This window comes from Notechis scutatus, chromosome 4 (assembly GCF_049901735.1).
Source record: "Notechis scutatus isolate UNSWTSFEM ecotype Mainland chromosome 4, rNotScu1.2, whole genome shotgun sequence".
NCBI classification, from domain to species: Eukaryota; Metazoa; Chordata; class Lepidosauria; order Squamata; family Elapidae; genus Notechis; species Notechis scutatus.
Window position 1 is genome coordinate 120,323,596 of NC_142012.1, and position 21,452 is coordinate 120,345,047.

At 36.5% G+C, this 21,452-nt stretch overlaps 1 protein-coding gene across 1 annotated transcript; it reads right to left on the reverse strand.

Moving 5' to 3' along the window:
* Window positions 1-10,432: 10,432 nt before the first annotated feature.
* Window positions 10,433-20,887, reverse strand: GSTO1 (glutathione S-transferase omega 1). Its single transcript, XM_026689351.2, has 6 exons — window positions 20,731-20,887; window positions 19,180-19,288; window positions 17,799-18,021; window positions 16,101-16,202; window positions 12,631-12,737; window positions 10,433-10,937 (listed from the first exon to the last, which is right to left on the reverse strand). The coding sequence occupies exons 1-6, from the start codon at window positions 20,762-20,764 to the stop codon at window positions 10,784-10,786; spliced, it is 729 nt and encodes a 242-aa protein (XP_026545136.1). The 5' UTR covers window positions 20,765-20,887; the 3' UTR covers window positions 10,433-10,783.
* Between the last annotated feature and the right edge of the window lie 565 nt (window positions 20,888-21,452).

Here is a 21,452-nt window from a genome sequence, read left to right on the forward strand (position 1 = left end):
TGTTACCTTCCCACCAAAATGGTCTCTGTTATTCTACTTGCATTTTTAATGTGCTTTCGAACTGCTAGGTTGGCAAAAGCTGGGACAAGTAACGGGAGCTCACTCCATTACGCAGTGATAGGGATTTGAACCGCTGAACTGCTGACCTGATCGACAATTTCAGCATCTTAGCCACGAAGCCACCATGTTCCTTAGAAAAAACAAACAGCTGAATAGTAAAACCAATGTTACCTCTAATTTCTAATATGCTGTATAGATGGGGGGAGGGGAGAATCTTTGTGCAGCTTTTCCCAAACTGAATACAAATTATATAAATATCAATACAATATAAATATCTGAGTAAGTTGCAAATACCCATAATAGCATGTTAAAATATTCACATATTTATAGATTATAGAAACTTGAAAGTAAGAGTATGTCACACACTTAAAAGTTGGGCCTTAAAATGATTTATCCCTGCTAGCAACTGCCACCTGAAGTTTCCTTGGCAACATTTTGAGAAGCGGCTGAGAGAGGGGGATCCGCCTAAAGCAGGACTAGAATATAATATTCTGTTAAAATACTGAAGTTTGCTGATGGCACAACAGTGACTGGTCCCATTCGACACAACAATGGATTTGCATACAGACAGGAGGTTATACAACTTGCCTCGTGGTACAATCTGGAACTGAACACACTCAAAACCGTAGAAATGGTGGTAGACTTTAGAAGAAACCCTCCCATACTACCACCTCTTACAGTACTAGACAACACAGTATTAACAGTAGAGACCTTCAAATTTCTAGGTTCTACTATATCACATGACCTAAAATGTACACCTAACATCAAAAACGTCATCAAAAAAGCACAACGAAGATTGTTCTTTCTGCACCAACTCAGAAAGCTCAAACTGCCTAAGGAACTGCTGATACAGTTCTACAAAGGAATTATTGAGTGTATCATCTGCACCTCTATAACTGGTTTGGTTCTGCAACCCAACAGGACAGACACAGACTTCAGAGGATAATTAGGACTGCAGAAAAAACAAGTACTACCAACCTGCCTTCAATCGAGGACTGCACGAGTCAAAAAGAGGGCTGTGAAAATATTTACAGAACCCTCACATCCCGGACATAAACTGTTTCAACTCCTTCCCTCAAAACAATGCTATAGAGCACTGCACACCAGAACAACTAGACACAAGAACAGTTTTTTCCCGAAAGCCATCACTCTGCTAAACAAATAATTCCCTCAACACTGTTCAACTATTTACAAAGTGTGCACTACTATTACTGTTAATCTTCTCATCACTCCTTATCACCCATCCCCTCCCACTTGTGATTGTAGGACTGTAACTTTGTCACTTGTATCCTTACGATTTATATTGACTGTTTCCTAGTATGATTTGATTGTTGATTGTACCCTATGACTATCATTAAGTGTTGTACGTTATGATTCTTGATTCTTAACTAATGTATCTTTTCTCTATGTATACTGAGAGTATTTACACCAAGACAAATTCATTGTGTGTCCAATCACACTTGGCCAATAAAGTATTCTATTCTATTCTATATAGCCTAACACTGTAATGACTATACCCAACTGGCTCTATGCATATATTTTATGGATTATAAATTAGCTAGTCACTGATAACTGAACATTATAATGCATTGTTGCATTCACTGATCCAGAATGCAACAAGGTGGATGGCAATGGATATGCCTCAGTATGCCCATGTAACATCTTTGCTTCATGAGCTGTGTTGGTTGCCAGTTTCTGGATGCAATTATACGTATTGTTTGTTACCGTGCATGACATGGCAGAGATAGTTGAGAGACCATGTCTCTCTCCTATCTGGTTGATTCAATCTGACAGGATTGATATGGGATCCTTCACTTAAATAATACCATTTAACGGAACCCCAAAGGTGCCCCTTCTCTGTAGCTGCACCTGCCCTCTAGAATAAGGTTCCCTCCAAGATCCAGATAGCTCCAGCTTACTAATGTTTTGAAGGGGCTTCAAGTCTGGGTTGTTCTCTCAGGCCTGTAGGGAAGGTGAGGGAAGTTCTCTTGGATTTTTTTCTGTACCAGTTTAATTCTGTTTTGTTTTTGTTTTTTTGCTATATTTATCTATTTTTGCTTGTATTTTTTAAAAGTGATTTTTTTACTTGTTAGCCAACTACAGTTGTCTAGAGTCAGGTACTATACACATTTAATAAGTAAAATGTTTTGTAAACATTTCAACAAAAAAAATTAAGTATTACACAAACATTCTTTATAGTGTCTCCTTTATGTTTTCCCCTCACATCCTTTCCTTTTCTTGATATATTCTAAACCTATGAATTTAAAAACTACATTTTTAATAAATTTAACAACAATCATGGATCTTGTGCTATTCTAAGCTCAACATATATTAGATCTTTTTTTTTTTTGAGAAGGAGGATAGGGTAATCTTGTCCAGAGGTTCTGGAGTCATATCTGGTGTACATCCAAATGGGCATGATCTAGATGGCTACCTGTAATCTTAGAAGCCTCCTCCAGGAGCTCCTGCTCCTCTGTGCCACAGCAGCACTGAGTGACCCATCTTGCTTTACTTAAGCCAAGATGGTGAGCTTGTGCATGGCTCCTCACAAACTGCAATTTGAAATCTCATGGTTTTATGGTGTCTAAACATATTATTTTGAACTTAGGTTTTACGTGTATTTGATTTTTTTATACCACGCATGCAGATTTGATAGTGCACACGGAGACCTTAGAAAGTACATAGAGTAGAAGGTGCATACTGAAAGTTCCAGATTCAGTTCTTAGCATATCCAATTATTAAAACTCCTGCCTGAATGGCAAGAATCTTTGCAAGGCAGAGCAATGATCTGTTTAAAGTAGCTTTGCTTTCTTAAGTTGCCATATTTTTAACCATCAACAGGCCATATAATAAAAGTATACCTAACAAAAAGTTTTCTTTTGCTGTGTTCCCAGCACCACACCTTCCCTTCCCCCTGGCAAACTTCCCACATTGCAGGCTGAAACAAAAGCTCATAAAACATGTCTGAACAGTCACACAAAGTAGTCCCAAAATGTTTTCCACTTGATGTGGGTTCAGTGAATTGATTTTGACTTTATCCTTTTAGACTCCATTTAAATGTATCTCTATTACTGACTTAGTTCTTGCTACTTCATAGTTACTTCCACAGCAATGCAAACACTAGTTTTGATAAGAGATTAAAAATTGCTTTAAATCTATACAAAATTCCATTCAACTCAGATTTACCTGTATTGAGATGGGCAAACCTAAGACTTGCAGGATCTACAGCTTTTTTTTTACTACCAGCCTGGGCCTGATACAAAGAAATGCATTAAATATTAAAGAATTTTGCGTGTAAGAAAAGGATTCCATACTTTGGCTCCATTCCATAGCATGGCATGGAACCAAATAAAGGTGATTTTGTGACAAGCTCTGATATAGATTTACATGCCAAGTAATGTTTAAGCAAATCCCTAAGTAAACAGGAATTGATACAGTCTACATATTACCAGGTAAACATTTCATTCAGCAAATTAGAATTTATAACTTGCAATTTACATGGGATTCTTTATAAGTTTAAAATAAAACAATATAGCAAGTGCAAATGTTTAGTCTGTTGATTTTTTTCTTGTCTTGGCGTAAAGTCATTAAGCCTTCAGAATGTGATTGATTCATTAGACTTAAATTACCCATTCAAGACAATTTCACAAATGAAAAAAAAACTTTTCAGGTTGTATTGATTTTTCTACTTTCAAAAAACAAGGGCATCTCTTGTGTCTAGGCATTTGAAAATAAAGATAATTCACTTACAAAGTGGGAAAAATCTATTCTGAAACATCTTTGACTTTTCCAGGTAGCATTTGCAAGCTGTGTGAAACATTAAGAAATTAAAATTACATGGAATTGTGGAAGACATATCAAATATCAAGAATTTTTTTTGCTACAACCTCCCTTTAGTAAGGTTCCAGAACTCATAAATCATTGTAAATTTAACTGGTACTGTAGAAGTAGTCCGCACTATTGTACAGTATTGCTTATGTAACCACAATCTGCAGGTGTCAAAAGGAAATCTTTTCTCCAATCATTGCACAAAAGTCATTGTCTATATACATAAAAGAAAATCTAAGTAAATGTCAAATGCTTTAAACATTAGACATTCTTTAAACTAATAAACTAATTAAACTCATTCGCAGCTGCACAAGGTATATTTGGAAGAAAAAAATAGTGAAGCATTTGAATACCTTCCCAACTGTTAAGCATTCAGGCAGCCCTATCTTTTGGGGGCTTCTGTGGCAACCATGCCATAGGCAATGTGCAAGTGGGAGCAAACATGGATTCAAATAAATGTCCCAAAGCCAAGCTGAAAAACAAGTGGATATTTTAGTGAGGTATTGATCTGAAGCCAAAATTATGCAATATTTACATGACCGAAGGATAAAGATTTTGCCATGGCCTTCACAATCTCCAGCTTGAACATAATTAAAAATCTGAAACATGCAGCGTGTGCAAAGAAACCAAAGATATTTCAGAATAAGTTCTCTTGGATTCTTTTTCTGTACCAGTTTAATTCTGTTTTGTTTTTGTTTTTGCTATATTTATCTATTTTTGCTTGTATTTTTAAAAGTGATTTTTTTACTTGTTAGCCAACTACAGTTGTCTAGAGTCAGAGTACTATACACATTTAATAAGTAAAATGTTTTGTAAACATTTCAACAAAAAAAAAAAATTAAGTATTACACAAACATTCTTTATAGTGTCTCCTTTATAAATCCTTTCCTTTTCTTTCATATTCTAAACCTATGAATTTAAAAACTACATTTTTAATAAATTTAACAACAATCATGGATCTTGTGCTATTCTAAGCTCAACATATATTAGATCTTTTTTTTTTTTGAGAAGGAGGATAGGGTAATCTTGTCCAGAGGTTCTGGAGTCATATCTGGTGTACATCCAAATGGGCATGATCTAGATGGCTACCTTAATCTTAGGAGCCTCCTCCAGGAGCTCCTGCTCCTCTGTGCCACAGCAGCACTGAGTGACCCATCTTGCTTTACTTAAGCCAAGATGGTGAGCTTGTGCATGGCTCCTCAAACTGCAATTTGAAATCTCATGGTTTTATGGTGTCTAAACATATTATTTTGAACTTAGGTTTTACGTGTATTTGATTTTTTTTTACCATGCAGATTTGATAGTGCACACGGAAACCTTAGAAAGTACATAGAGTAGAAGGTGCATACTGAAAGTTCCAGATTCAGTTCTTAGCATATCCAATTATTAAAACTCCTGCCTGAATGGCAAGAATCTTTGCAAGGCAGAGCAATGATCTGTTTAAAGTAGCTTTGCTTTCTTAAGTTGCCATATTTTTAACCATCAACAGGCCATATAATAAAAGTATACCTAACAAAAAGTTTTTCTTTTTGCTGTGTTCCCAACACCACACCTTCCCTTCCCCCTGGCAAACTTCCACATTGCAGGCTGAAACAAAAGCTCATAAAACATGTCTGAACAGTCACACAAAGTAGTCCCAAAATGTTTTCCACTTGATGTGGGTTCAGTGAATTGATTTTGACTTTATCCTTTTAGACTCCATTTAAATGTATCTCTATTACTGACTTAGTTCTTGCTACTTCATAGTTACTTCCACAGCAATGCAAACACTAGTTTTGATAAGAGATTAAAAATTGCTTTAAATCTATACAAAAATTCCATTCAACTCAGATTTACCTATATTGAGATGGGCAAACCTAAGACTTGCAGGATCTACAGCTTTTTTTTTTTTTTTACTACCAGCCAGGGCCTGATACAAAGAAATGCATTAAATATTAAAGAATTTTTGCGTGTAAGAAAAGGATTCCATGCTGGCTCCATTCCATAGCATGGCATGGAACCAAATAAGGTGATTTTGTGACAAGCTCTGATATAGATTTACATGCCAAGTAATGTTTAAGCAAATCCCTAAGTAAACAGGAATTGATACAGTCTACATATTACCAGGTAAACATTTCATTCAGCAAATTAGAATTTATAACTTGCAATTTACATGGGATTCTTTATAAGTTTAAAATAAAACAATATAGCAAGTGCAAATGTTTAGTCTGTTGATTTTTTTCTTGTCTTGGCGTAAAGTCATTAAGCCTTCAGAATGTGATTGATTCATTAGACTTAAATTACCCATTCAAGACAATTTCACAAATGAAAAAAAAACTTTCAGGTTGTATTGATTTTCTACTTTCAAAAAACAAGGGCATCTCTTGTGTCTAGGCATTTGAAAATAAAGATAATTCACTTACAAAGTGGGAAAAATCTATTCTGAAACATCTTTGACTTTTCCAGGTAGCATTTGCAAGCTGTGTGAAACATTAAGAAATTAAAATTACATGGAATTGTGGAAGACATATCAAATATCAAGAATTTTTTTTTGCTACAACCTCCCTTTAGTAAGGTTCCAGAACTCATAAATCATTGTAAATTTAACTGGTACTGTAGAAGTAGTCCGCACTATTGTACAGTATTGCTTATGTAACCACAATCTGCAGGTGTCAAAGGAAATCTTTTCTCCAATCATTGCACAAAGTCATTGTCTATATACATAAAGAAAATCTAAGTAAATGTCAAATGCTTTAAACATTAGACGTTCTTTAAACTAATAAACTAATTAAACTCATTCGCAGCTGCACAAGGTATATTTGGAAGAAAAAATAGTGAAGCATTTGAAGAATACCTTCCCAACTGTTAAGCATTCAGGCAGCCCTATCTTTTGGGGCTTCTGTGGCAACCATGCCATAGGCAATGTGCAAGTGGGAGCAAACATGGATTCAAATAAATGTCCCAAAGCCAAGCTGAAAAACAAGTGGATATTTTAGTGAGGTATTGATCTGAAGTTTAAATTATGCAATATTTACATGACCGAAGGATAAAGATTTTGCCATGGCCTTCACAATCTCCAGCTTGAACATAATTAAAAATCTGAAACATGCAGCGTGTGCAAAAGAAACCAAAGATATTTCAGAATAAGATAAATTCTGTAAGGAAGAAATCCCAGAAACAAGTTACTTTTAATATTTAACTGCTATTTTTGCCAAAGGTCATTTTCTAAATAACAAATGAAAATACACAAAAGTTTCTATGTCTGACTTGTTCATGGTTTTGTTATTTTGAGCCTGTAATTGTGCATTAGTAAGCACGCACAAATTTCCAGAAAAATGTGTTCAACCTTTTACCGTGTAGATGTACACCTCATTTATGTGGGCATTCATGTTTGATGCGACTGTACTTACCATAGCTAGGTTAATCTGCTTTTCAAACCTTGGAGAGAATTCATGCTGCTACAAACCAGCACCAGGTAAGGAAACAAGAATGCAAAATTTCTGAACCAAAACCAAAATTTCCTGAACCAGATGGAGGAGTGGATTACAACAGATTCCTACTCTCAATTCAAATAGAATACTTTGTTTGGTCAAGTGTGATTAGACAAATACTAACACCTGAACTAGATAGACACTAATACTTCAATTTAATTTTGATTTAAAGCCAAGAGCCAATATGGAACAATACATTTATGACATTATCTAACACTCCAATTTTACTTTAATTTAAAGTCAAGACACAGTATATTTTAAAACTATATAGCAAATATAGCAATAAGACAACTATCTGAGGGGAAGATTATAAAAGTAGTAGACAAACCTGTTGGGTCATTGTCCCAGAGATATACTACCTTATGGATTCCTCAAAGCCTTCAACAATGGCAGAACTCCTAATGTACTGAAAAGGTTGTTAAAAATTCAGGAAGATATTCAGAGATGAATCTGCCTTGAACGGTAGTCCTTGTTGAACTGTATAGCACAGCCAAACATCAGCAGTTCACAACAGGAAATGCTTTATGACATTTTGTATTATGTCAGAAAATGCTTTACAATAATTTTTATGTAATAGCTTTTTTATTTGCCAATTTTCAATTCCATGGGAATCATGGATTTCAGATTTTGAACACATTCTGTAATTTACCCCATTTGAAGTACTTTGAAAATGTATTGGCCCACAATGCACTGTTATACCCAGTTAAAGGTTACAGACATGAGTGTTTTATTAGTAGATAGATGAATGCTTTTTTTAGAAACATCACTTTTTTTCACTATGTTGAAAATTATTGTAGAAAGTTCTCTTTCAACAATAGAAAATAACCTGATGCCCAATATCTATTTATCTAGATCAGGGGTGTCAAACTCGCGTCATCACGTCATCACGTGACATTGCAATTCTTTTCCCGTTTGCTGAAACCACGCATGGGTGTGACCAGCGCATGACGCATCTGCACCGTGGGCCACGAGTTTGACACCCCTGATCTAGATAAATAGCTATTACAAAGCTGTGGTTCGTCTCTCAGCAATTTTGTAATGTTTTCCTCTTATTGCTGGTTTGCAAAGGAATTCAAACTTAGTTCTAAATTGTAAACCAGTGGATTTTCACAGTATTGCATAGTTTTGAAATGTTTATCATCAAAAATATGTTTGCCCTACTTCCACTAATAGCGACTAAAATTGTCAGCACTTAACAATTTAAACTTGCAACCAGTTTTAAATCCCAGTTTTAGAAAATATTAACAGTAAAAAAAACATGTAGATTGTATGGAATTTCCAGATCATTCAGCAGCCTGCTGGGACTTTAAAACCTGGAATTACAGGTTGGCAAACACCATCTTACTACAAAAAGTGGTCTAGAAAAATTGTATATAGGAACATTTGCATATAGTATGGGCTAGATCCTCCTAAATCCAGATGGGAGATCTCATAGAAAGTCGTGGAGAATGAGAAAGCTAACACATCCTGTAGAACTTCCAGATCCAGATATACAGAGGGTTACTGGCCAATCAACCAGACATTGTGATAGTACACAGAAGGGTGGTGGTGAGTAGATGTAACAGTGCCAAGTGACAGCAATATCAGAAAGGAGTTTGAGAAACTGGAGAATGCCAGAGCCTGAAGGAGAACTGGAGAGGATGCAGAAAGTAAAGGCCAAAGTAGTCCCAGTGGTGATAGGAGCACTCAGGGCTATAACTCCTAAATGGCTCCAATAGATCCTAAGAAGAACATCAGAGCTTTCTGTCCAAAAGAGTCAGTTTGGTCTTAGTGTTTAAGGCACCAGAAATGGAAAGTGGAAGATCATGAGTTCTGCCTTAGTCATGAAAGCCAGGTCAGTCACTCTCTCTCAGCCAACTCACCACACAAGGTTACTGTGAGGGTGGTGTGTTGGGTTGAATTATTTGTGAAAATAATAAAGACGGGATACAAATAAGTAAAATAAAGTGCTAGGAACAGATAAGATACTACAAAACTTTCAAACTCCAGCATATAGTAAAAAACCCAATTAAAAGAAAAAAAAAAAAAAAAATAAAAAAAAAAATTATATAATATAAAATAATAAATAAAAATTTACTAAACAAAAAAAAAAAAAAAAAACAAAAAACCAAGAAAAAAAAAAAATAAATATTTTACAACCAGATGGAGGAGTGGATTACAACAGATTCCTACTCTCAATTCAAATAGAATACTTTGTTTGGTCAAGTGTGATTAGACAAATACTAACACCTGAACTAGATAGACACTATCTAATACTTCAATTTTATTTAGATTTAAAGCCAAGACTTAAATATGGAACAATAAATTTATGGTTGAGACTAACAAAGATAAGTTCAAGCCTAAGATGGAAGGTTGTGTCCTGAGATAAATACAAATAAATAAGCGTGCTTTTATCATACTAATCTCAATTTAAGTGTCAGCCAACAAAGTCAAATCCCTCCTGTATAGTTGTCTTCCCTAATCTGATTTCATCTATATATACTAGACTAATATAGTGATATTGCTTGCTGAAAGTGTCTGGGAAGATCACAAATGGCAACTGAGGATGTTGTTCCCATCATAAATGTACAACAGTTGCCAAGAATTCAAATCATGATCACATCATGGTGGTAACGCTGGGACAACTGCAGGGTGAAGACTGATTACAAGTTACTTTTTTTGTGTGTGCTGTAGCTTCAAACAGTTGCTAAAGAAAAACTTGTTAAGTGAGGAGTACCTGTAGATTGTCTTAGCAACATTATATTCAGATATGCTGGCTCTTCATGCAAAACCTAAAACTGAAAACATCTGTTGTACAGTGCGAGAATTACATTTTTAAATGCTCTCAAAGCTAATCATGGTTCATCTCTCTGCCATGCTGAAAGATAGTACAGGAAACCAAACTAACTTCTCAGACCAGAAACCATTTGCCCTAGGGACAATAGTTTTCTATTCATGCCAGCTTGCTCAAATTTACTATCCAGTTGTCCACGTAAGAGAATACAAATTGGAATGGCTATATCTTGGTTATAAAATATACAATCCCAAACCCTGCTATATATCTTTACTTGCTGCTGCAAATAAAAGGAAACCTATGCATGTGAAGTATTTTTTATTCCGGCAAAAATCAATTTTCCAAACAGAGACAAAGTGAAATTGATGTCTATTCTAAACTGATAAACAATGCAAAAAAGTCAACATTGTCATTTAGATTGGCAGAAGGATAAGGGTAAAAAAAATATTTTCTTCCTGGTCAATGATGGCCATTTTCATTTTCAAAGGGAAACATATATTGCAGGTAATTATCATTTTAGTTCAATGATCCAATTCATTGAATAACACAACACAAAACACAACAAAACTAAAGCATTTCAGATATCAGATGACATGCTGAAGCAATAGTTGTCAATATTCTTGGTCATCCACTGAAAAAAGCTTCCCAGTTTTCAGAGCCCATAATCACAGGCCTCAACACTATTGTTGAAATACAGTTCAAGATAGCCCTTGTAGATTTGAGGATCAGTTATTGTGGCCTGAACAGCTGGATCTAGCTTCATCAGATCAACCCAGCATTTTAACCCTGGTGTATGGTCCAAGCATCTGGAAAAGAACAGATAAAGATTTGAGGTAACAGTGAAACTTTGAGGCAATTATCTCTGGTCACGTTACCATTAAGATAGTGTTCAGTGACATTCCTGGGTCATTAGTATAGAAAGGATCCAGGTTCAATATCCAAATAAAACTGAGAAAGAACTTTGTCTGAAGCCCTGTCATCATTAAATGGTATGGAGAATATATTAAATTAGATGACTCAAGACAATTTTTAACATTTCTAAATGTATGTAGAAAGAAATATGGTATTCAACTTGAGTTGGGCTTGACCTCCTTAAAGTGCTACAGATATAGCCAGGTAGCTGCAGTTTAGATCAAATGAATGATTTCATTACTTCATTACTCCCAAGTTCTATCATTCAAATTTTTCAGCATACAGGTAGTCCTTGAATTACAATTGCGCCCAAAATTTAAGTGAGACATTTGTTAAGTGAATTTGCCCCATTTTATGACCTTTCTTGCCCCAGTTGTTGAGTGAATCACTCCAGGTGTTAAGTTAGTAATATGGTTAAGTGAATCTGGCTTCCCCATTGACTTTGCTTGTCAAAAGGTTGCAAAAGTTTGATCATCTGACTCTGCGACACTGCAACCATCAAATATGGACTAATTGCCAAGCGTCCAAATTTTGATCACATGACCATGCTGCTATGGTCGTAAATGTGAAATGGTCATAGATCACTTTTTTCAGTGCCATTGTAATTTTGAACCATCATTGCATAAACTGTTCTATGTTAAGATCTACTTGTATATGATTAACTTCCCAACTTTCAAAGAAGCATTTGAATAAATATTGCTGACAATTACCATATGGTAGGAAGTAAATACAGTGTTAAAATACTCCAGCCAAAGCTTTCTGCTTCCACTTGTGAATTAAGAGGAATAGAGGACTCTTGATTGAAACTCTCTCAATATTTGTGCTTTTTTTAAAAAGACAACTGGACTGGGTTTTTTTTCCTTGAGAAAGAAGATAATGTTTTGCTTCTCATCCAAAAAGCTTCATCAGTTGTGACTGGATGGTGGGGGGATGGAAGGATAGGTTCTGATAGGACAATGGGGGGTGATTCTAATTTTTGCAGTCATCTGGTTGTTAGCATCTCTCTTGAGAGACATTGAGGCCACCTGGGATTTTATCTGTGTCCTCACAGGTCACCTGAATCAGAGTACAAATGATTATGGCATCTTCTTGGAACTACTGAAAGGACTGTGTTATAGACAGGAGATTAGGTGGTGTCTTATTCCTCCCTCGCTCTTGAGGGAAGACTGTTCTGGATGGCTGAGAATCTACATAGACTCTTGATATTCTTGTTTGTTCCAAAGCTATTAATTTCTGATTTGCTAAATTAGAAAAGCAGAATGTCAAGAGATATCACACCCAATTCAAAGGACGAGCATGGGCATCTGCCACTAGAAGAAAAATAATGACAGTCTAAACTGAGCAGAACTGAATTGCTAATAAATTCTGGTTCAGAATAAATGTATTTCATCTCTTTGCCTTAGGCAGCAAAGTTAGAAGATTAATAGACATAAGTCAAATCAGAAAAAAAGATGATTCTCCTATTCTCATTTGCCTCCTAATGACATCACTTACATGTAAATTTGAAATAAAACATAACTATAATCTGCAAAAGTAACCATGCACAAGATTTAAGAGCAAAAACTGTAAAAGGTTCAAAGCACTTACTCAGTTAACTGAAAGGCCTCCATCCGTTCAAACCATGGCCAGATTAGATAATCAATCATGGATACTGAATCTCCACCAAAGAACTTAGTTTTGTGGTTTGCAAGCATCTAAGATATAGGAAGGTGTGACATTTCTAAATAAAATGCAGGCCTGACACCATAATTATAGAAACGAAATATAGAAAGGTGAGAAAAATTATAAAGATGGTTCACTGCAATTCTTATTCTAGATCATCTATACTTTGATGTATTTATTTAAATTATTTCCATACTGCCCAATTATATTAACACTGGTTGGTACAGAAAACATGTTAAGTTATTGAGATTTAACAGCTGACCAGCTGCTGTAAGGCTGATGCAATGTAAGGCTGATGCAATAAGGATGAATCAGCATGGGTATTGTCATTTTAAGACAAAGAATGGGTCTACAGCAGTTTTACCACTTTAAGAGGTGGTATACGGCAGCCATTAGAGGGTGTATTCTCTCTCCTTGTGTCCTATCTCCATTGGTTTTCCGTGCAGTTAAGAAGATTGATTGCTTGTCAGGCATTTGCCTACCATGTATATTTCTGTATATGTCTTGTATATAAACCACTGTTTAATGTCTGAGTCTCTCTGTGCTGTGTTGTCTCATAATAGTAGTCACGCTGCAAACGCTCTGACAAAACATTAAATCCAAAATTTAAGAAATGCACAAGAGACACAGAAGTGTTAGTGCCAAAACCTTTCCTTCTCCAAAATTCAAAATCTATTATGTGAAATTAAGCTATTAGAGCTAAAAGTAAACATATGGGAATGTTGCAAGAAGAATACTGTAAAATCAGATTTTAAAGAAGAAAAGTATGATGGAAAAAATCTTAGAAGTGTCTTAAAATAGAAGTAAACTACTATAAAAGTGAGGGGGAATGAAACAGAAGATGAGCAGAAATTGTTTGCCTGTAGTATTTGCCTGTCTTTTCCAAAAGCAGAAACAACCACCTGAAACAATCTTACAACTTAGGAGCACAAAGACATTTTCATGTAAACAGCTTCAACCATGGATCTTCATAAAACTCAAACTCTGATCAAGTCAAGTACCTTGGAAATGTTTCAAGTTCAGATCAGCTTTGCTTCAAGTTCAACAAATCCCCAAAGCTTCTAAAATGCCAGAAATAACTCATTTTGAAAAATGTTTCAAGAAATTTTTCCAAGTCTTACACTCAGACTGATTTGAAACAAAATGTTTTATATACCTCTACTACAAACGTATTTCATTAATGAGATTGTATTTCTTCATGAGCAAGTCTCTGCAAGAACATGTTAGAGTTTATATTAATGGACCAGTAAGGCTTAATTCTAATTTGTAGGTTTTTGTTAAGAGGGAGGGATAGGGAAAAAACAAAGGAGCTGATTAATAAAGAGAGCTAGCAGAAGAAATAGCTTTAGAAGTGCACATTTTCCTATACAGAGAGTAAATGTATTGCTTTTTTGTTTGCTCTCTTCAGAAATTTGATCTGCAGATCACATCACCACGGTTAAATGTATTTTAATCATGGTTTGTGGGCTATCAAAATGACAATGTGGCTTACTCTGAAGCATTATTATAGTCGCTGAAAGATGGAAAGGATTATCTCCAACTATTCTAATGAAAAAGCATAAGTTTAAAATGTTTTCCTGTCATATGGAGAAAACTTCTGACTAATTGAATGCAGGTCAGCTGAATGTGGTTCAACTCCTTTTTTCTGAATAATTCACCAGTATTCTAACAGATACATTGATTAGTAACATGACCTTTGATTGCTTGAAATCTTTTATGTAGCCTCCTTTCAAAAAGGTGACATTATCAGTTCTATCTTTTAATGACTAGAAAAGTACTTTATGGTAAACTCAACAACCATTCCAGTCATTAAAAAGAGAGTTCCCAGGAAAGGGGCCATCAAATTTAAAAAGACTCTGTATCATTGTTCAATTAAAGGCTAGATCTGCACAGCTAAACTTGAAAATGTCATACAAATTAAATAATACAGGTAGTACCATCAGCTGTTAATAGGTGTCCTACTGTTACAACTGTTATTGTGGCTGAATCCTTAATTCGATGGAGTGTGATGAAAAGGGAGGTTTCTTGATGGCTGAGTATTCCAGAGCAATGCCTTCCCTAAACTACCTGTTGATGGTGGATGGTATAAATTCACATCTCTCCAGGTATCCTATCATCTTGCATAGCTGGGCATGGCCTGTGCACGACACATCAGGCCCTTGGGCCACCAGTTTGACACCCCTGATCTAGGGTGTAGTCAATTATCTGTTTAGGGTATGCCTGAGGTATTTTCTTAATACTGTGTACAGATATAATTTCTACCAGATGCTTTGTAAGAACGGATTGGATAGAAATGAGGGGATATAAACTTTTGTGCTCAGTAGAATTTTACATTCATCTTGGAGCTAAAACAAAAACACTGATCTTCACACAAATTTTATCTTGATGAAATACATACAAGTACATACATGCACCTCTCCTATAGAACACCGTTCGTTTGCCAACTTTCCTAGCTAAAGTTAGGAATACCAGAAAGAATGTTAACCAGAATCTGTCCAATAAGTTCAGAGAAGAAACTGCTAAGAGTCCTAAAAAGTAATGACAAGAGAAACACTGAGTCACTGAGAGTGGCATGAACTTTACATCTTTGCAGAGGCCATGCATGGATTTGCTGGGATTTCAGGAAGAGAATAATAAGTCCAGATTGTTGAAACTTGGGTCAATGATTGAAAGACAGCTGCAGCCTGATTCCAAGTGCTGCTACTTTGTGGATTCTTTTCAGTTCTCTTTCCTTTCTACATCCTCCTGAATCTATAAGCCCCTCTCCTCCCTTTCTGTGGAGGAAGTGGTAAAAAAAAAATGCACATCTGCTGAGTTTATGCTGGTTTGATTTTTCTCAAAATAATAAATTTTTATAAGTTAGATAAATCTTTAAAAGATGCAAGAAACTTAAGGAGCACAGAGTTGTTAAGACTTGTGCCATGCAACTCCTCTGTAAAGAGTAACTTGCCTGCAATGGTGTCACAAAAAAAACCACATCTACTCAAGTACTGTATGAGAATGGCTCCCCCTAGGGGACAGATTCAAGCAATTTCATATAAATTGAATGAAGTTATTTAAACTAGAAGATGTAACAGTTCAGTGTACCCCTAAGCAACATACTATTAGGATCAGTATATCATACAATAAAAAACATCTTTTTCCTTAAAATGGCTACAGCTGATGGAACAGAAGTTAACCTAGCATATATAATATAATCAACTTTCAAAGAATGCAGGGAATTCTCTACTTCCTTCTTTTCCAAGTCTCATGTTCTCCAAGAACTATTCTGCCTACAATTCATAAATCTCAATGCCACCACATTTAACAAGATTCTAATCTGGAAGGGTGCTATAATTCATTATGACATTTCATTGTTTTTTTCTCTTAAAGAAGTATGATAATAAACCATTTACCTCTTCAAGCTTAAGAAGCTTCTCCTGGTATTCACTCTTCGGTGCTGATGCATCTTCACCATTCCTAATAGCCAGAATATACTTGTAGCTTATTGGAGGTAGCTAAGTAAATGTTGATTGAAAAAAATATATGATTGGAATATAGTGATGATACCATCAACAAAGAATAAATTGTCCTTGTAACATATACGACCCCCATTTTTATTTATAAACAGCAATTAGGACCAGAATTTCCATTTCTAAGCAATGTGGCAAAGTGTCATATTGCTCAGCGTCAGCATCTCTGCTGTTAAACAAGAATTGTGAATTGTTAGGCTAACAATCTCCTCACTACTGCTGTCTTCCAACAACCAAGTTGAGCAGGAAAGCTGGCAGGAAGTTGCTGGTACCAAGTAGCTTGCAAGCAGGCTGGCTGGCAGGCAAGTGGGTGCTGCCAGATGGGAGAGGGAGCAGGCCAAGAAAGCACAGCCCATGGGAATCAGGGCTTGGGATAGTTGTTGCTTGGTGGGAGATAATGCTTGAGAGTGCACAAACGGAGGGGAGGCATGCCACAAACACAGTGGGCTTAGGGTGGCTGCTGCTGGATGAGAGGATGCACAAGCGTTCCTAAGTGGCAGATAGGCAGGGTCGAAGAGGATGTGTAAGGCTGTGGGGGGAGGCACCTTGTGAGCACAGTGGGACCTAAAGTGGCTGTGGCCAGGTAGGAGAGGTTGTACAAGGTTGGAGAGAGTTTTCACAAGGCTACATGTGTGGTGAAGGAGATACAATCCAAATGTGGCAGGGGTATCTCTTGCCCCCTGTTGGAGGGCAGGTGCCCAACAATGTGTGAGAGGCCAGGGAGGATGTGCGAGTGGCTGAGAGGCTGGGCATGAGCTTAAGAGTCTGGGAGAATGAACAAGTGAAGGAGACTTTCCCAAGCAACTTGGGGCCTATCCTGCTGGCTTCCATATTGATTTTGCATCTAGAATCCCAGCAGGGAAGGTTGCAAATAGTGATCACATGAGTGTGGGTCCTACAACTGCTGTAGGCAAGAGCCAGTTGCCAAGCTGTCAAGAGTGTGATCAAGTGACCACAGGTTGCTGGAACAGAGAGAACTTCTAGGACTAATTGTAACTACCAATTCAGTTGTGTCAAAGGTGTTGTTTTTTTCAAAAGATAACTATTTTCCTTGAGAAAGATGCATTGCTTCTCATCCAAGAAGTTTTTTCAGTTCTGACTGAATTAATTGAAACACATCCCCCTCAACAAGAGGAGGAACACCACCCCTATTCCGCATACAACACGTCCTTTCTACGTTTCAGAGTTCTCATCCAATGTCTGATTCAGGTGACCCTGGGAGAACAGATAAGCCCCATGTGGTCTCAAAGGCTCTCAGAGAGGAGGAGGGAGAGGGAGGGAGGGGAGGGAGAGAGAGGAGAGAGAGAGAGAGAGAGAGAGAGAGAGAGTGCTAATGATCAGATGACTGCAAAGGAATATAATCCTTCCCTCCCGCCCAACCATCCAGCCAGAACTGAAGAAGCTTTTTGGATGAGAAGTGAAACATCTTCTTCAAGGAGAACAGCACAGTCCAGTTTCCTTTTGAAAAGCACCTTTGAGATTTTCAAGGAGACTTATCAACGCAATATCAAAATAGCAATCTACCAGTTTTATTGTCATCTTCCACACTAAAATGAATTTCTTGCTATGCTTTAGTAATACCTTGGAGAAGAATTCCAAGAGCATTTTCTGATAAGCTTTTTCATAAGGGTCCGCAGGGTACAACTTCTTTTCAGGGTAAGTTTCATCCAAATATTCACAAGCGATTGGTGATTCATAGATCAGCTGACCCTTGCTTGTTTCTAGCACAGGTACCATTCCAAATGGGCTCTTCTCAAAAAACCACTCTGGTTTGTTTTTCAAATTGATATTAACAATTTCATGGCTAAGTAAAATGAGATGAAATCACCAGGTTAATTCTTTCAGGCTATGCAAAAATGAGGTTGTAGTGGGGAATATAAGAGGATGAATGGATACATTCACCACCTTGAATTATTTGTAAAAATAAGATGGGCTAGATAAAAATAAAAGATATGAGAAGTAATTCCTGCTACATGCTGTTACAACATGATATTAACTCTTGGAAACTAGAAGACTTTTAGATTCTGATTTTAGGGATCTATTTGTGTGTCTCTACGTAAGGCTGTTTCTATCACACTCAAACAGGACAACCAAAGTAGTTAGTGTCTGTGGCTTGCATTTGCAGCCTGATACCATGTTCCTTTTTTTCAACAAAGTTTTGGAACAAGATTCAGATTATGTCCATCCTATTGAATTGTATGGCATGGCTAGAATAGCACTCACTTGAATTATTTCACGCTAACCTTTCCCTAAAGTATAATCACCATATATTTAATGGTTAAGCAAGTTTCATCTTTTGGATGATCTCAGAGGTTCAACAAGAATGGTCTTCATTAGCTTTAGGATAAGAAATCACCTATCTATTAAAAATAAAGAAAAAAATACAAAAGCAGTTTACCATTATTATAAATTGGACGATATGCACATGCTCATTCACTATTTAAAAAGACTGAGGGACACTTAAAAAAATAACTAAATGCCACATTCCTTCAAGTTGTTTTGAAATCCAAAAGGTATGAAACTCAGGCAAATCTATGCCTGAAATACCTCATTATATTCTAAGACCAATAATCTACTCATGCGAGATGACCTACAATCATCACAAGACAAGAAATCCTGCAAATGATCAAGAAAACATATTATATAATCAGAGCAATAGAAATACCAAGATAAAAGAAAACAACCATTCCCTTCCCTTTAGGTATCCATCAATTTCCCAATTATATTTCTAAACTAGTTCTCAGATGAAACCCTTCTGCAGCAGAATCTCCTATTGAACCAAGGAACAATCTGAAATTGAAAATGTTCTATGATGTTAAACAAAGAAAAGTAACAAGTCTTTGAAGGCTATAAGCCCAAATATGTATCAACTACCTGTATCTGCTAATTTTCCACCCAAAAAAGAATTTGTTATTTTTACATTAAGCCCTAATGAATATAGGAGATATGTATCTGCTTGTACTTGATTCCTTTGGCTTTCAGGATGAGTCGTGTTCTCTGTGCAAAAGGACAGTAACGCATACTGTACAGACGGATGGTTCCTTCAGGCACTGGCCCTGGGGCCACGTTTCCTGAAAAACAAGTTCAAATCCAGTCAGAATTAACAAAAACTAGATTCTATAAGACAAATAATAAGCCATCAAAAAATAAGAGAACCTTTATTGTCATATACCTATATATACAATGACACATATTAAAATGTCGCCCCCCCCCCCTCAAAAGGAGCAACACCAACAAACAATGTCACCATCCCAAGGGTAACAACAATATAACAGCAGCAACAACAAAGATGCCAAGTTACACAAAAATGACACAAAACTCACAGAACATTTTGAATACATAACAGAAAAGAGATTCATTGTTAGCAAGGTTGATAGTATATGGAACAAAGCTGTTACAGAACCTAGTTGTTTTGCTTCAGATAACACAAAGTCTCCAACTGGAAGACAACAATTAAAACAGGGCATTAAGGTGTACAATATACAAAAAGAGAAAAAAGATAGAAAATAAAACCTTAAAAACAACCATGGTCTATTGTCTTACTGTACCTTTTCAATATTGTTACTCATTCCAACAGTTTATCTTACACAGCCTGTCTTCATACATTAAGCTTGCGTAATGTGTTTATGGCTTTGTGTTGTACTGCTTTTTACCCAGTGTGTTTATAGTTCAGTCTGTTGCAAAAATCCCAATAAAGTTAATTCAATAAACCAAGATTAAAACTACCCAAGCTTCATGGGTTTTATAAATACAAATATCTACATTTGATTGTAATAGAAAGGAATGAGTACCAAGATTACAAAACATTATTTTGTTAGAGTAATCCTTATTGACCAAATTATAAGCAATTTTATGTGCTGGAGTTTAATGTCTAACATTAAGAGTGGGATGGAGCCCATTAAGTGGCTTGTGTGATATGTTGTTGTAGGTGAGGGGACTGGAGGGCTTTTATATTAATTTATTAATTACTATCTTCTATTAGTTTTAATGTTTATATATGGCGTTTTTATGTTCATGTAAGCTGTCTTGAGTTTCCATGTGTGAATAGGTGGCCATATAAATTTTCTAAATAAACAAATATGCAAACAGTAAATATACTAGGGCAAGGCATACATTCCACCAAAAGTCATATTAGAAATGTACACATATTTGTGTACACATTTTGGCTGCACAATTTTAGATATGCAGTATTTTTAATCCTAATAACAATAGTGAAATCCATTCATAGCTGCTGGCCACACAAGACCAGGGAACATGGATTAACATCCTTAACGCCATGATATCCCCCGCCGCCGCCCCGAAACTCCACTGCATGTCGTCTTCCAGCTCTTGAAAAACGGCGTGGGTGAAGACCAGCCCAGGCCGACACCCAACCGCCTTAGGGAAGGTCACGGAACAGCCTTCACCCAATGGATGACTCTATAACTCCCGCAGCCCTAGGAAGGAGGGTTGCCTTAAGCCAGTTGGATTAGAAAATGAAGGTGCTCCTCCTTGGATCAGGGTGCTTTCTCACCTTTTCCCAAGCTTCTGGCGAATTCCCCAGACATCTTGCTTCCGGCCACCAGAGAGAAAACGGAACCAGCCACACACACCGGATTTTTCCCTTAAGACGCCGCCTTTTCTTTCCACCGGCCCTTCAACGCAGTTTGACTCCTCCCTCTTCGTTAGTGAGTAACATCTCCCTCCTCCGCTGGATGCTTAAGAGACTTCCACGCAGGTTGATTGACGTGAAAGCAAATGACTCGCATGGCAGAAGGAATTGATGTCCTTCTATCGCGGTAAATGCGTCAGGCGTAGCAAAATCTCGGACACAGCTGCATTTAACTGTAAGGGTCTAATGCATTTAAGAGTACATTTAAGAGTACTTAAATGTATTTAAGAGTACTTAAATGCATTTAAGAGTACATTTAGGAAGAGTACAAATTCCATTTACTACGTTTGAATATCAAATACAAGAATTAACAGGACGGCAAATGGATTCTACTCCAAGTCATCTGTTCGTGTTTGTTTTCGCTTTGTTTGCATTTAGGCAATTGCGTGTCATTTACTTAAAAGAGAATTCAAAACGTTCCCCATCAGGCTAAATAATAGTATAGGTCGTGTCGTATAAACATAGAACTTACACTAAGTCCGATGATTCAACTTAATGTGTAAATCAGACAAATGATGACACGCAAAGGTAGCTAATGCAGCCAACACAAAGATGCAAATACCCTCAGCATATATTGTATATTG